Source organism: Erythrolamprus reginae, chromosome 2, assembly GCF_031021105.1.
Source record: "Erythrolamprus reginae isolate rEryReg1 chromosome 2, rEryReg1.hap1, whole genome shotgun sequence".
NCBI classification, from domain to species: domain Eukaryota; kingdom Metazoa; phylum Chordata; class Lepidosauria; order Squamata; family Dipsadidae; genus Erythrolamprus; species Erythrolamprus reginae.
The window spans coordinates 201831083-201848553 of NC_091951.1; the positions used below are offsets into that span (position 1 = coordinate 201831083).

At 40.4% G+C, this 17471-nt stretch overlaps 1 protein-coding gene across 5 annotated transcripts in view; it reads left to right on the top strand.

The window, feature by feature from the left end:
* The window catches only part of ALAS2 (5'-aminolevulinate synthase 2), a 35287-nt gene that overhangs the window by 723 nt on the left and 17093 nt on the right, over positions 1 to 17471 (top strand). Inside the window, exons 1-3 of one of the 5 annotated variants that reach the window (XM_070741249.1) lie at positions 5979 to 6127; positions 13558 to 13751; positions 17254 to 17394. In XM_070741249.1, coding sequence (XP_070597350.1) covers positions 13577 to 13751; positions 17254 to 17394 — 316 coding nt within the window. In that variant the 5' untranslated portion in view covers positions 5979 to 6127; positions 13558 to 13576. Of the gene's footprint in view, positions 1 to 5978; positions 6128 to 8301; positions 8346 to 9245; positions 9432 to 13557; positions 13752 to 17253; positions 17395 to 17471 lie in introns of those variants that run through there. The other 4 variants (XM_070741248.1, XM_070741251.1, XM_070741250.1 and 1 more) reach the window with 4 other exon arrangements.

The following is a 17471-nucleotide window of genomic DNA, read 5'->3' on the forward strand; positions in this document are numbered from 1 at the left end:
TTGCCTGCTGTCACTTCTCATTAACTCCGCATTTCCCCCCCCCCCCCCTTCCCCTCTGCCACTTTTTTTTCTTCCTATCGCTCCAGGTCCTTTTCCCTCTTTCTCAATTGACATTTCCCTCAATTGACAGCTCCACAGTTCTACTCTTCAGGATAGACAAAACAAACAAACAGAACCAACAAACCAGCCCCTCTTGGTTCTACAGGTAGCTACAGGAGCCATCCCAGGAGAATTTGTCTGTACGCAGTAGCCCAAAAGGCTTACACACACTCATACACACACACACCTTACCCAGTTCAGTCCTGACACAAGCTATAAGCTTTTGCAAACTAGAAGATAATAAAGTCAGCCGGAGAGGCTTAACATTACGGCACCTGAGTGATTGCTCTTCTTCACTATACCGGGAAGATCATTTTCAAATAATCTCCTTGATGTTTACTTAGTTGCCTACTAAGAAAGATCTCCAGGCAACTGTGATCACACCAAGAGACACAAAAACAGTCCTGGAGTCTGCCCTTCCTTATCAAAAGTAGCATCAGCTGGAAGCTTATCGGTGTCAATTGTCTCCTGAAGGAAAAAAAAATAAGTATATGCTTCTACCCCATATTTTTAAGAAAATTAAATCAGGAAGCACAGCTAGATTTGCTAAGCAATGCTAAATATTTTTTTCATTAAAAACACCAGGGATGTTCCATTACAATTTAGAGACTTGCTGAAATGCCCACTTATTTCTGCAAGATAGATGGATTGGTAATAATCTGATACTTTTCTTAACCTCAAAAAAAATATTCCTACTAGTTACGCATTTGGACAGGGCAGACTTGAGTCAAATCCTGGCAGGTGTTTCTCAGAGGTTGGTGTGCCTCAAAGGGTTGTTGTAAGGTTACAATTTATTTAGGCCATCTGAACTCCTTGGAGGAGGATCAAGGAAATAATTCTATAATAAAGGAGTGAAGTTGTGCCACAGCCCAATACGGAATTGAAAACAGACTTTAAAAACCACTTAAATCCCGTCAATTGGAGTAACTCCCAAATAAAGCCATAAGCATTTGCAGCTTAATCTCATAACCAAGTGGCCTGAAAGCAGAACACAAAGTTTGCGGACTGATTTGATTAGAGCCATCCAATTTAAACCAAGGTAGACGATCTTTTGATGGGCAGAACCCATGCAAAAATATTTGGTGGGGGCGAGGGTGGCAGCAAAATAATAAATGCAACATGGCGAGTTTGTTTCACACACTTAGAGACAGCAGGGTTTTGAAGGGTTTTCCTGAGAACGGGCTCTCGGCTTTTTAATATTATGTTAATCTTTTCATCTGCTTCAAAAGGACCCCTCCGGTGTTTGGTCCTTGTAATCTGAAAAGGGTCCAGGATTAGAAAAGAAAAGGTTTGTACTGGATGCAGTCTTGGAGCCACAAGATCACCCTCCCCTTATTTATTTCCTCCCTTTCGAGACGACTTTAATCATTCTGTCTGTCTGCCAGCTCTTTCTTCTTTTCCAATCCACTATAAGTTAACCTCCCACATCAACACTCAAGGGCAAGGAAGCAGAACCGGAGGAAAACACTTCCTCTTAGCATTTTTGCAAAGAGAATGCAGAATGACTGTACGTGCAGCCTTTGAGGATTGTTTATATCTATTTTACGTTGCTATAAGAAAATGATGTTTGAGGAGAGGCCACCCCTCCTCCCCCAAAATTTTGCAAAAAGGCCAATTCTCTCCAACAAAAATGAGTTTAGTATAAGATAAGTGGATGCAGAATTCTGATCAAGTTGAAAGTGGAAAGTATTCCTATAAGTCAAAAATCGACTCTTTCATAAGCATGATGACATCATTCTGCAACTTTATTATTAGCTTAATATATAAAATATATAATAATATAGAAACAACCATATACTGTATAAAAGATTTGCCCTTACTTACCCATTGCAGTATAAAAGATTTCCATAAAGATACCCCATGAGGGTTATAGCAAAATCAAGCTCTCAGGTTAGGACACTTAAGGTGGAACCCACATTTTGTTGAAGACCGGATGATAGATGATAGTTGAACACCGGATGATAGATGAATATAGGTTTTGAGTTGACTTGAGTTTCTTCCCAGCTAAATTATGCAATATGCACCAAGACAAATTCCTTGTGTGTCCAATCACACTTGGCCAATAAAATTCTATTCTATTCTGTTAGAAGAAACCTGAATGTTTTATAAGACTGTCTTTAAAAAGGTCATAAGGCATATAAGGAAAGGTTTGAAACAACTTCTAACAGGCTATGGAGAAAGCTAGGGAAATCTTTAGAAGCAAACTGGAGGACTAGAGAAAAAATGACCAAAATTATCTGGCCTGCTAATTCTTCATCACAAACTCTTTTCTTCAATATTCCTCTGTCCCTGCCCCACCCCTGTCCTCCAACTACTTTCTTTTAGCTATGGAATGAGTAAGGTGAAAATAAAGGCACCCTCTAAACCAGCACAGTTTCTGCTGAATGCACACATTCTTCTATCTAATTCTCTTGGCAACAGTATGGGAAGAAGTTTGTCCCAGCCTTCTTCTAAAATGTTATTTTATTATTTCAGTTTATTCAATGGGTCTAAAAATGCCCTGGTCATCTGTCATTCAAGTACCAACCAGGTTCACACCAGCTTTAGATCTATTCCAAATCAATTATTACAAATGGCATTCACAGAAGAAAATTTGGTGAGTTAGAACAGTGTTTCCCAACCTTGGCAACTTGAAGATATTTGGACTTCAACTCCCAGAATTCCCCAGCCAGCAAACACTGGCTGGGGAATTCTGGGAGTTGAAGTCCAGATATCTTCAAGTTGCTAAGGTTGGGAAACACTGAGTTAGAAAAAGGTCAAACAACCAACTACTGGGAGAATATGTTTCCCTGATTTCAAAATCGCCTGGGAATTCTTGCCCATATTTCATATACAAAAACTAGTACATATCCTATTCAGATGCATGCTTAAGGGCTTAAGGTAAGGTTGGGGAATAGCATTTGGAGTCATGGGATAAACCTTCTGATTGGTTCTATGAGCATAAGGACATAAGAGATAATTAGACCGGGTATTCAAAGGGGAAAATATTCAGTTTATACCTATCCTTTGTACCAAACAAAACTGCTACTGAATGGAATTTAAGTTGTTGAGTCCAGAATCCATATTCATTTCGTGAAAGCAGAACTGGAAAAAGATACTGAACATATTTTGAAAAATGATGGTAGCTTTCATAAAACAGCTGTCATGCAAAGGACTTGCTATCGACAAAATTTTCAATCCCAATACAGTGGTACCTCTACCTAAGGGCGCCTCTACTTATGGACCTTTCTAGATGAGAACCGGGTGTTCAATATCTTTTTGCCTCTTCTCAAGAACCATTTTCCACTTACAAACCCAAGCCTCCGAAACTGTAACCGGAAAAGGCAGGGAATCTCCTGGAAGGAAACAGGGCTGGAAAAGGCAGGGAGAAGCCTCCGTGGGGCCTCTCTAGGAATCTCCTGGGAGGAAAACAGGGCTGGAAAAGGTGGGGAGAAGCCTCCATGGGGGCCTCTCTAGGAATCTCCTGGGAGGAAAGAGGGCCTCTACCCTCCCTGTGTTTTCCCCAATTGCACGCATTATTTGCTTTTACATTGATTCCTATGGGAAAAATTGCTTCTTCTTACAAGAAGAACCTGGTCACGGAATGAATTAGGTTCGTAAGTAGAGGTACCTCATGTTTACCATTTGCCAGATATCCTTGTGCCATTCACTCTAAACCCAGTGATTTTCAACCTTTTTTGAGCCGCGGCACATTTTTTCTCTGCTTCCTCCCCTTCACTCTATTTCTTTCTCCCCTCCCTCTTTCTCTCCCTTCCTTCCTTTCTCTCTCTCTCCATCCCTCTTTCCTTCTCTTCCTTCCTTCCTCTCATTTTTGCTCTTTTTCTCTCTCCCTCCCTACCTCCCTGTCTTTCTCTTTCTCTCCTACCCTCCCTCTTTCTCTCTCTCTCTTGCTTTCTTTCTCTTGTTTTCTTTCTCTTGCTTTCTTTATCTCTCTCTTGTTCTTGTTCTCTTTCTCTCTCTCTCTCTCTCTTTCTTTCTCATTCTTTCTTTCTCTCTTTCTTTCTTTCTCTCTCTTTCTTTCTCTCTGAGCTTCGCGGCACACCTGACCATGTCTCGCGGCACACTAGTGTGCCACGGCACACTGGTTGAAAAAACACTGCTCTAACCCCTCTAGAACAGGGGTGTCAAATTCACGTCACTGCTGCATCACATGATGTATCACAACTTCCCCCCCGCTTTGTTAAACTGGGCATGGGTGTGGCTAGAGCATGACGCATCCAGGCCTCGAAATTGACAGACCAGCTCTAGACTGTATTCTACCACTCCTCCCTTTCTTCTTCTTTTTTTTATCAAAACGCGTTGGGCCTGTAGACATCCACCTTTACTTTCTAGGAATACCTGTGGGATTCTTGCAATAATTTTGCTTAGAGATTTGTGTTCTCCTGCAGGAGATGTTAATTTCTAAAAATAATAAAGGAACTTTAAAAAAACAGATGGTCCTGGAAATCAGGAACATGTTGGCCATTCTGTTGCTACAGTTTTAAAGGCCTTTTATTAATATAGTTTACTTTTTTATTATCCACTCTTCGATGCAACACTGCTGGTCTGCTTAGAGACACGGGTGGGGAAAGATGTGAGTAGACATAACTACTAGAGTGCCTGCATTCAGCCCTTCAACGTATACTGCAGATACTACCATATCAGTTATAATAGTATTTCCCAAACTTGGCAACTTGAAGATGTGTGTGGACTTCAACAACTGGTTGCCATGATTGAGAAACACTGGGTTAGTTTACAAAGAGCTTGTAGAAGCATCAACTTTAGTTAGACAGACTATTTGGGGCACTAATTAGGATCAGCCCAGTATATAAGCCTAAGGAGATCCTAAGGATGTCATTTGATGAAGTTGGGAAGGGAAGAAGAAAAGTAGTTAAGAGGCAATGCAGGCACTAATTCTTTGATATTAAAAAAGGAAAACTACAGGCACATATTACAGAGTCCCCACCAAGAGTCTGATTCACCTTAGCAGTCATCACTTGTTGATGATAGCAATCCAGGATTGACATGTATAATTAAGGTAGACTTCATCATCTGTGAATCACCACAGAGCATGTCATGGCATCAAGAGTGAATTCAACACATTGCCAATCTGCAGGTTATTGGATCTAGGAAAGATTCCTAGTAAGGAAAGGCCCCTAAGGTTTGCTCCTTCTTTCCACAAGTTTTACTCACAGGCCATATCAGACCTCAGGCAGAAGAGCAGACACGGACAGGAAGAGTTGGCTATCTCCCTCAATAAGAGTTATTGTGAAGCTGGAGAATAGGCAGGCAGGCAAGGCCAACCACAAGAAATACTTACACCCAGTTATTTGGCTTCATCTAGTTTCCTTTTACCTGATACAAACATACACACTTTACCCCAGATCAGTGGTTCTCAACATTTCTAATGCCGCGACCCCTTAATACAGGTTCCTCGTGTTGGGGTGACCCCCAACCATAAGTCTAGTGCCAATTCACCCCAACAGAGCTTTAAGTTGATTGGCAGGAAGGTCAGAGGGACACCCCAACTCTAAACACCTGATTGGTCAGATTGTAAAAGTATGTTCCAAGGCGGCAGAATAGAAGCTTTAGTACCTAACACCATGGGAAATTTGTCTTTTTCCCCTTTTTCTTAGGCAACCCCTGTGAAGTGGCCGTTCAATCCCCCAAAGGGGCCCCGACCCCCAGGTTGAGAACCACTGCCCCAGATGTTGGCCGGGGCTTATGGAAGCTGAATTTCACCCCATTGGGAAGTTTGAAGAAAGCTGGCTTAGAAGAATGACTAGAAAGAGGGATACACTGGCATTATCTAAAATTATCCACACTGCAAAGAATGCAGAGGGATTTTCCATCTCTTTTCAAAGACTACTAGACTATAGAATCCCCCAAGAGAGCTGAATATGAGCAGGAGGGAACTACTGCACTCATGGTCCCCTTTGCTTATCTCTGCCTTCAGCTGCTGGGTGGGGAAAGGCAGCTCCCAGTCCAAGTGGGCTTGGAGCACAAAGTAACATTCAGAAGTTGTTCGGACTTCAGTGCAGGTCAACAGGTAGGAAAAAAATGTTAATTGTTTGTGTCTGGGGAGATTGGGGTTACTTTCTATGGATTCCTGAAAAGCCTGGGCAGAAAAAAATGGGAGGGATGAATGCTATTAAATTCTTCACTCACTCATTCTGCCTTCACTCATCTGTCCTCTTTTTCTAAGTGAAACCCATCTTCTCTTTTCCCCTCCTTTCCTCTTCTTCATTGCAACATCATGGAAAGATCATTCCGGGGAATTACTCTCTGTTCTCTTCCTCTAATTCCTAGTCCGTGGCTGAAGGAACATGCCAGTAGCTTGGCTGGGGTATGTGGGATTGATCTTCAGGCTGGGCAACTAGCTTAAATACAAGCAGCTGATCTGTTTCAAAGATTTGATTTCCAGAAATGAATAGAAGAAACTTGGTAAAGCTTGGCGTTAAATGCTGTTGTGGGATAGATATCGACTAGTAGGTTGAATTCAGTGTTGTTTTCACAGGTCTTGAACTTTTTCAGGCAAACCGCCCCCCCAAAACAAAACACCTTGTCTCGAAAATACTAATTGCAGAGACATAATTGACCGACCTCTGTTAATTCAATTTTTACTACCAAAGAAGTTACGCAGCATCTTCTCTCTTTATCAACGGGTTGAGTATTATGAAACAGGAGCAGGTTATAATAAATCAACGTCTTCTCGTCTTTGCTAATGAAAAACAAACCAAGGAGCCATTCAGAAAAATAGCGATAGGCATCAGCATCCCTTTTCCAGCCATTTTCGTGCCTGCTTTCGTTTCCTTTTTCCATGACATAAGAAAACAGGGGCATATCCACCTACCATATGTAAACAGAAAAGAGGGGGGAGAGAGAGTAAGGAAAATTATGAGAATGGGGAACAGTTACACAATTCCTTTGGACTGCAGTCTCCTTGTCAGTTGGGATCTCAGGAAAGGGTTATGTATGTCTTTGGTGTAATTGCTTGATGTTTGGGATTAGAATTCAAGGAACTTTCTTCTTCTACCCTTTCTTCTTCTGCCCAACTATTATCTGATGCTAACACAATTTTTTAAACATAATTCCTCTCTGTAAATTCGCACGTTACTTTATGCAAAAAGTATGATCCGCTTCTTCATGCTTTAATTTAATTAATGAATTCAGCTAGTGTGATTTATAAACCCTCATTCATAGCTAACCCAACTCTACTTCATTCAATAAGGAAAAACATTAAGCAAATTGCTGATTAACATACGTCAGTTTGGATTTTTAAAGATATTTATAAGGTCTCCCCTGTACACTATCATTTGGGAGATATACAGAAGGGAGGGTTTTTAAAAAATATTGATGTCATTATTAAAATATGGTTTGGATCAGTCACATTCCATTTCTAATCTGAGTCCGGAATAATACATTTCATTATGAGTTTATTTTTAGTTGGCACAGTTCACTTTGCTGGGTGTCTTACCAGCAGTGCACTGTATCAGTTGCGTTTTATCAATTCAGAATGCAAGTTAAAGGATCACATTTGCATTGAGTTGCCCAATGTGTAAGAGATTGCGAGACAGAGACAAGGAGATTATCTTGATGTGCTCTTCAGTAGGCAAAAATTAAATGCATGTAAAGATTTTTCTGAATGTGAAGCTAAACTATTGACATCTGCCCTCTCAATGGCTGCGAAAGGCATCGCTACCATGGGCAGTTGAGAGAAAGGCACATCTTATACGTCAATAAAAATTAAGACATGCAAAGTGATGTTTCAAACTGAAGAGGGAAATGTTTGAAAAAGAAACGTTTACTCCTTTTCCCCTTCATGCAGGTGGTATTTTGCTGAAAATGTAGAAATCTGAGCTTTTTTTGTGACGTTGTTTAACTCAAACAGATGTTCTGTATTAAAAGGAAAAAAGCATTTCAATAATTTGCTTTGGTTTTATTTTTTCCCCCTCTGCTCCCACCAAGTATTACAGGTTTCTTTAATCTGAAGCGGCACCAGATCTTGGGGTTCCTTTGAGGGATGCAATTTCTGATCTGGCTCCCGATCAAGGAGGGAAGCATGAGATGACGGGTGCTGTCTTAAAAGCCCAGCATCCAACCCTTCTTGTTGCGTCCTTTATTTCTAATCAACGCAACTGGGCTGGGGCGTGTCTTCTTTAAACCAGATAAAATGAAAGGAGCTTATCACTGCCCAACATATTCATGTGCCCTTCTTGCGAAAGAACATGTAAAAGCAGAGGTGGCCTATCACTGTGGCAAACTAGGTGATTAAAATTAAAATGAGTATTAATTTATTCAATGTAATTGTTGGTTTAAATTTGGTTAGGTGTCAGAGTTCGAGACTGTTTTAAAAATATAGAGATAGTGTAATCACATGCATGTTTCAATTGGGTTAATAACTGCGGGGAATTATTTGAAATCTACAAATTGCATTGAATAATAAGAGAATTTATTTAGAAAATATCTTTATTGAATATTTACATTTAAAAACAGAAACAAAGACAGAAAGAACATACAAACAAAAAATAACATACAGAAACATACAGATTTATAGTGTATAGGTTACTTTGGATTCAGAACTTAAGCATCTAACTATTAACATAAATGCCAGCTATCCTGCTGGTCCTTGTTCCTTACAGCCTATCTATTATTAAATATGAAAATTATTATTATTTATAAAAATTAAGTAAGAAATCCCAGTATTTGGTGGATGGAAATGTACTATGAATTCATATTATGTTTGCATTTATTTATTTACTCCCCTAAGAAGCCTATATTTTAATTTATTTTAGAAACTCCCCATTCCAACTCCTCTCCCCCCCCTTCACAAAGAACAAATGTGTTGAGTTCAGTGGTAATTACTCAACTAGTAACTTACAGTGCCTTCTCAAATGATTCAACCACCATTGTACTAAAATAATAGTATTGAGAAGGCTTTATATCACTTCTACAATGGTTGGATGATGCAATGAAGACCCTGTAAGTCACTAGTGAGGAGATGTTGGGGACTCAAATTTCAATTTTGGAGCTTTATGCCAATTTTTCTCTTGGTCCAACATCCACCAATTGTCATGGAGTTAAAAAGGAAGAACCCTTGAATATTCAGAGAATAGGTGAAAAACTCATGCAAATTTTATCTCTTCGCCCTCCCCTATATTTTTCTTAGAAATGCTAGAACTCTTAAGAACATTCTGTGAAGTCCCTGATTCGTATCCAGAAAAAAAGCTGAAATACTAGAAGTGCAGTCCACTGTATGATCTTCCCTTCTCAAAAGATCTCCAATGCCAAGATCAGATAGACTAACCAAAAAATTTTACCTAACAAAAGGACAAATAGATTACAAAAGGCATGTGAGTCAAACAAATAGTTCGTGATCAGTGGTTCCACATATATTGCTTTTCAGGATAATTTTATGCACGTTTGTTCTCTGTCTTAAAAAAAATATATTCTTAGCCTAATTTCCACTGGGATCAAAAACATTTTTCATATAAAAATACAAATGTCTGCTCTATCTCATGCTGTTGTCCGTCCTCGAGGTCCATGTTTGTTTATATGAAAACTCACAATTCGCAATGGGGTTGCTTGCTAGGTTTTTGCTACTTAAAAAAAATAAGTCAGAAATTCTGTAAGATACACAGGCATATCAGACTGTTGCAGAACAGATCAAAGCCTTCCGCTGGAAAATTGGTTCCTCCACGCCCTCTTACCTTGATGTGCTTCTCTTTGTCCTGGGGGCTAAGCAGATTTTCAGTTCTACAGTGATCCCTGCCATTTAGGTGTGTTTCCAGGAAGATTAAAGAGAGGGTTTGGTTGTTCTGCATGGCAAAATATGGAAACAACCATTGTTTCTCTTCCTAACTCTAAACTGGCTTCCAGTCGGTTGTGTAGCTGATCAGAGGACTATCGAAGGATGTGACTTTAAGAGAATATTTTTCTTTTTAAGAACTTACTTACTCCAAAGTACAATTAGGCTACTATAACTGCACTGTACAGTACTGGGTCAGTAGATGACAGCAAAGAGTTGGAAGACTCTGTCTCTCTTTGCTACCACCTAATGATCGTCCATGACTTTGCAGTGTATAATAAAGTGAAATGTGCTGGGACACAGTGTACAGTGGTACCTCTACTTAAGAACTTAATTCGTTCTATGACCAGGTTTTTAAGTAGAAAAGTTTGTAAGTAGAAGCAATTTTTCCCATAGGAATCAATGTAAAAGCATATAATGCGTGCAAAACCATTAGGAAAGAAATAAAAGCTCTGAATTTGGGTGGAAGGAGGAGGAGGAAGAGGAGGAGGAGGACAGTCACTGCCGAAGGAGAATTTAAAAAAAGCCAAAACTTTAAGGGTTTTTTTTTTAAAGAGGGACTCTGAGGTCCCCGGGAGGAGCATGTGCCTCCCATACACCCGGCGCAAGGCTGCCTCCCACACACTGCGCCAGAGAGAGAAACCAGGGGGAATAGCAGAAAACTGGCCAGGCCTTCGGGACGCTCTCAAATTTCCTGGGAAAGTTTTCCGGGCTCAGGTTCTTAAGGAGAAAATGGTTCTTAAGAAGAGGCAAAAAAATCTTGAACACCCGGTTCTTATCTAGGAAAGTTTTTAAGTATTGGCGTTCTTAGGTAGAGGTACCACTGTAGTTCAATACTCCAAAGGAAGTTAACTTTGAATTAAAAATGCTTCACCTCTGAAATAAAGCCATCCCCGTTCTATTTTCTATTTCTTTAGTATATTTAGCAACCTACTGTATATAAATATATACTGAATTACAATAAACATAAGGATAAATTATTTGATGGGGGAAAAGTCATCCTTCCAGGTAAATGTCATCAACTGAGTATGTTCATCAGCTGAGAAGACCTCCTCCCCCAGCAAATTAAATTGACTTTCTCTGCTGGTAGGAAGATAAGTGTGAGTATTGATCAGAGCATCAGGACCAGACCAATTCTGTTGAACTAAGCAATCAATTTGCTAATCAACTGATTAGCAAATTGTTTATTGTAAACCTGCACGTGTGCTGGGCTGCCTAGTTTTGAATGGTCTGCTATAAGTGGCACCTGTAATTCCGTGACCGTAACATAGTTTTCAAACACACACACACATAGACACTAAATGTAGGCCACCTATCCAGGCCCACACAAAGAAATGACAGTTCTATTGGAGAATCTCATTAAACATGTTTTTGTGATCATCTATCCTTTACTTTAGTTGTTTAGAAATACAGGTAGTCCTCAACCTACGACAAAACTGAACCCAGCATTTCGGTTGCCAAGCAAGACAGTTGTTAAGTGAGCTTGCTCCCAGTTTAGGACCTTTCTTGCCACCATTGTTAAATGAATCACTGAAGCTGTTAAGTTAGTGACCCGGTTGTTAACTGAATCTGACGTCACCGTTGACTTCGCTTGTGGTCACGTGATCTCCAGAGACACAGCAACCCGTCGAAAATATGAGCCAGTTGCCAAGCGTCTGAATTTTGATCACGTGACCACATGGATACTTGGATACACATGTGGATACACATGTGGTCATAAATGTGGGGAAATGGTCAAAAGTCACTTTTTTCAGTGCTGTTGTCACTTTGAACAGTCACTAAATGAGCTTTGTAAGTCAAGGACGACCTGTATGAGTAACAATCTTTTGTCTTTGGAGTCCAATCCATAATTTCTCACGTTGTTGTGTAATGTAGCTCAGCTTGACTCTCTTTCCTGATAAGATTTTCTCCTCTTTTTCTTTTTTTTAACTGATCATCCCCCTTGGGAAGTTGGAAGATTATTCTCTTTGAAGGAGGGAAAGTTTCTTCCATACCTGCTTAGCAGCATGTCTTGTTTTATACATTTGTCCAAAGGGTAAAATACACTGCACCTGCTAAGCCATTAGCAAAGGGACACGAAACCTGTCCTGGAACGTAACAGTTGATCTCACCACCTCTCCTTTTCTAGAATTACATATCTTAAGGATTATTATTATTATTATTAATAATTTTTTTGAGTAGGACACAGTAATTATCCCTGGCATTCATTTCGGAGTAAACCTGGATGGAATCATCATGTTTTAAATTTCTAAATACTTTTTGTTTTCTTTTTTTTATATATATATTTTATTTGTGTTTTTTTTACAAATATGACATACAAAAGAAAAAACATACATAAAAACATACACATACAACATTTGGGAAATGAAAGTTTCCCCACTTTTTGGATATTTGATCAGAGAATTTCACTTTTACATAATATTAATTTTTGAATTCTTTTATTTGACGTGTTGCTTTGCATAAATTTTTATTTATTTCTTTATTGTTCTTTTCTTTAGCCAATCATAGAATTTTGCCCGTGTTTTATAGTAATCTGATTCTTCTTTTCCCTCTAATCTTTTGGATAGCCTGTCCATCTCCGCACAGTGTAGTATTTTTTTAATTATTATGTTTTCTTCCGGTATTTTGTCTGTTTTCCACTGTTGGGCATATACTATTCTGGCAGCTGTTAGTATATGTATAACTAGATATCTTACCTCTTTTTCTATTTTTTATTAAAAATACCCAATAAATATAATTCTGTGTTTTTTTTTCAATTTCTTCATTTACTATTTCCTTTAACCAATTTGTTATTTTATTCCAAAACTATTTTGCCTGTATGCATGTCCACCATTGGTGGTAGAACATGCCTCTTTCTTTTTTACACTTCCAACATATTGGAGAGGTTTTTGGAAACATTTTTGATAGTCTTTCTGGCGATAGGTGCCACCTGTAAAACATTTTTAATTGCTTTTCCTTGAATACTTTTTGTTTTCTTGGATCCTAATGCTTTTCCCTTCCCTGAATGCTGATGGATATTTTCCAGATTGCCAGCCTAATTTTAAATAGGTTTTCTTAGAACCGGTACAAGACCTGGTAACAGGCCTGCAACAGAAGTGGGGGTTACTCAAAAAAATAACCCCAACCAAAAAACCGTGGCAGCCATGACCATAAGATCAAAACAATTTTGACCCTTTTTTCCCTTTAAAATGTTTTTTATTTATAATAGTTACAAAAGAAAAAACATTGGACATGACATAACATTCCAGTTTAACCATTTCTATCAACTTATTTCTCCTCCTAAATACAATTATTTATCTCTGTATAAATATATCCAAACTTTATATACAATACTAAATCCATTTCCCCCCAATTTGCTAACAAATGACAAATGTATATTTCATTTTATGTACGCTGAGAGCATATGCACCAAGACAAATTCCTTGTGTGTCCAATCACACTTGGCCAATAAAATTCTATTCTATTCTATTCTATTCTATAAGAATGTATACATTTCCTGTACGGTAATGTATATATTCTTATGTTAGCAAATTGGGGGGAAATGGTGGGCAACAGATTGAGAGCAGGTGCCATTGTTCTACCACGCCCAGTTAGAGTGGCATTCTTATTACCAGTGCTTATACTGTATATTTCATCTTAATCTTTTTTTAAAAAAAATTTCTCTTGAATAGCACAAAACTGGTTGGCAACATGGCCTCAATCCTGCAGTGCTGCCCTTTCCTGACCCGAGATCCATCTCTCTTCCTACGGAAAGTTGGTCCACTGCTGGTCAACAGTGCTCAACGCTGCCCTGTGATGGTGGCACGTACTTTCTATAGTTCTGCCACTGACCTGCAGAGTGAAAAAGCCACCAGTGGAAACACAGGTGAGATGATGGGGGTGGAGCTCAGAGAAAAAATACTGGAAGGAAAACTGAAACTGATGTCGTATTAGATCAATAGATTTGTATTATTTGTATTTGTATTTATTAGATTTGTATGCCGCCCCTCTCCGAAGACTCGGGGCGGCTAACAACAATATAAAAAGACAATGTAAACAAATCTAATATTAAAACAATCTAAAAAAACCCCAATTTAAAGAACCACTCATACATACAAACATACCATGTATAAATTCTATGAGCCTAGGGGGAAGGGAAATTTCAATTCCCCCATGCCTAACGACAGAGGTGGGTTTTAAGGAGCTTGCGAAAGGCAAGGAGGGTGGGGGCAACTCTGATATCTGGGGGGAGCTGGTTCCAGAGGGTCGGGGCCGCCACAGAGAAGGTTCTTCTCCTGGGTCCCACCAAACGACATTGCTTAGTCGACGGGACCCAGAGAAGGCCAACTCTGTGGGACCTAACCGGTCGCTGGGATTCGTGCGGCAGAAGGCGGTCCTGGAGATGTCAAACTAAACCACACACTTTACGTAGTGAAGGACTACCAAATTTTTTACTACCACACCGTGGGCGTGGCTTATGCATTTTCTTTCAACATCTTTCAGTGCAAATTGGGTGCTCTGGGGTGGAGCTCCATTTTCGCTACCCCACTGCGTGTCCCCCCCCAGCAGCCCACCCCTGCTTGGAGCTCACAAGTGGGCTCTTGCAAAGTGTTCCAGGTTCTTTAGATCAAGCCAGTCTCTTGGTAACAAACCTATATTTTGTGGGTATAGAGTGCTTGTACTCCCTGCATTATTTGATTACATGTAGAAGGGTTGAAATCTCTCTATGAAAACACCTAAAACTCTTTCTATAGAGCGGCTCCTTTTTGAAATTGTTCCTTTGTAGTTCAAGACATGGTGTCATCATTTCACAGTCACTAATTAGCTCAGAGGCAACTTGTAATTCTTTTAATTTTTACTTCCTGGCTGACATTATGTGGACACATTCAGAAATGTAATATGTATTTCGGTCTGTAGAAAAGGAAGTGGAAATTGCACCTTTTCTGCCCTATGCATAAAAAAAGGTTTGCCTTGACAAAGCAACCATATTAAAATGAGAACATCACCTGCCAGTAATATAAGCTAGAAGCTTGTTCCTGCTGCTTGGGTTTTCTACACTGCTCAAAAAAAAATAAAGGGAACACTTAAAAAACAGAATATAACTTCAAGTAAATCAAACTTCTGAGAAATCAAACTGTCCACATAAAACGCAACACTGATTGACAGTCAATAGTTGTGCAAATGGAATAGTTGTGCAAATGAACTATTCAATTTGAATATTTCATTCATTCAGATCTAGGATGTGTTATTTGAATGTTCCCTTTATCTTTTGGAGCAGTATATTCATATGGAAAAATTATTTCCCAGGTTTGTATGGATGGAATAATCTCTCATTGTGTGATGGACAGGTCATAGATTTAGTCCTAACTTTGCTTGTGATTATTAAAAATATTATATGCTGAAAGTTGGTTCAAATGTCCAAGTCAATTTAGGGATCTGAATCAGGCATGCTGGTTAAATTTTCATGACAGTTAGAGGATATCCACATGAAACACACCTCGCATGTAACATTCCTCATCTCTCATTGCAAAAATTCTTAATAGTTGATGCGAAAAATTTTTCTCTAACTGCATCCCTGGAGACCCAATGCAGGAACCGCAGCCTTCCGCATCCTGGTATCTTCTAGAATCTAGACATCCTGGGATAGAACTTCTCAGATTTACTGACAAGGCGACCAATACCAAGAATTTTTGGGAATTGGATTCTCATCAGTTTAGAGCAGGGGTCCCCAAACTTGGCAACTTTAAGACTTGTGAACTTCAATTCCCAGAATTCTCCAGCCAGCATAGCTGGCTGGAGAATTCTGGGAGTTGAAGTCCACAAGTTTTAAAGTTGCCAAGTTTGAAGACCTCTGGTTTAGAGACACGAGGATAGTCTGAATGGACAAAGAATCTACTTAAGTCCAAAGCCCTTGGAAAAAGTTGGAGTGATGGAGAATCTGGAAGCTACTAAATATCAGGTGCAAAGAACCAGGAACATTTGTTGAGTTCAAATTGATGATGATGATGATAATAATAATCATCAACTAATGGTCAAAGCTCCTCTAAAGGGTCAACTAAAGGGTCAACCGAATGCCACTAAAGGGTCAACCGAATTCATGGGGGGAGGAACTGGACCAGGGGTGGGTTCTGATTTTCCTTGTTGCCGGTTCACTTCCTGACATGATACGCATGTACACACACTGCTAATATCCCAGCAAAAACATGTGCAAAAACAAAAAGGATGTCTATGAGCCAGGGTGGCGCAGCAGCTAGAGTGCTGTACTGCAGGCCACTGAAGCGGTTCAAATCTCATCACCGGCTCAAGGTTGACTCAGCCTTCCATCCTTCCGAGGTGGGTAAAATGAGGACCCGGATTTTGCTGGGGCAAGATGCTGGCTCTGTTAAAAAGTGCTATTGCTCACATGTTGAATTTATTTTATTTATTTATTGGATTTGTATGCCGCCCCTCTCCGCGGACTCAGGGCGGCTAACAACAGTGATAAAAACAATATGTAGCAATCCAATAATAAAACAACTAAAAACCCTTATTATAAAAACCAGACATACATACTGACATACCATGCATAAACTGAAGAGGCCCAGGGGGAAAGAACATTTCAGTTCCCCCATGCCTGATGGCAGAGGTGGGTTTTAAGGAGCTTACGAAAGGTAAGGAGGGTGGGGGCAATTCTGATCTCTGGAGGGAGTTGGTTCCAGAGGGCCAGGGCCGCCACAGAGAAGGCTCTTCCCCTGGGTCCCGCCAAACGACATTGTTTAGTTGACGGGACCTGGAGAAGGCCCACTCTGTGGGACCTAATCGGTCGCTGGGATTCGTGCGGCAGAAGGCGGTCCCGGAGATAATCTGGTCCGGTGCCATGAATGAATGAATGAATGAGTGAGTGAGTGAGTGAGTGAGTGGGTGGGTGGGTGGGTGGGTGGGTGGGTGGGTGGGTAAGTAAGTAAGTAAGTAAGTAAGTAAGTAAGTAAGTAAGTAAGTAAGTAAGTAAGTAAGTAAGTAAGTAAGTAAATAAATAAATAACAAGATGGCGGCGCCTAAGGTACCACCAAGACAGCTGGCTCAGGGGCATGGCAGGCCTGGGTCGCTGCTGGTTCCAGCAACCCAGGCCACCAAGCTACTACCGGTTCCATAGAATCAGTCCGAACTGGGAAGAATCAGTCCGAACTGGGAAGAACCCACCTCTGGGCTGGACATGGGTCTCTGGCGGATGTGCGATGATTTCAAACAGATGATACGCTTAATCCTGCCTTCCAATTCAGCCTTCTCATCCCCTATGCCAGATTCGCTAAAAGCCATGCCTGCTGCGAATCCTATTCAAGAACATCTCTGTCAACCTGTCTCCGGAGGCTGAAATCACGACGACGGGTTTTCTTTTGTGCCCCACCTAGTTCCGATTCCCCGCTGGACACCCGGGTCTCTCCCTGCCACCCAGTGCCCTTTCATGGAATCCGAGCGCCAAAGTGGCCAGGGCTCCTTCGTGCAAGAAGCAAAGCCTGAACTCCAGGAAGATGTCAAGCCTTTCAAATCAGGTGAGGAAGGAGGCCGGCCCCCTTGGGATGCCCTCCCACCCCCCACCCCCGTGCCCTGGACCTTCCTCTGACCCGTG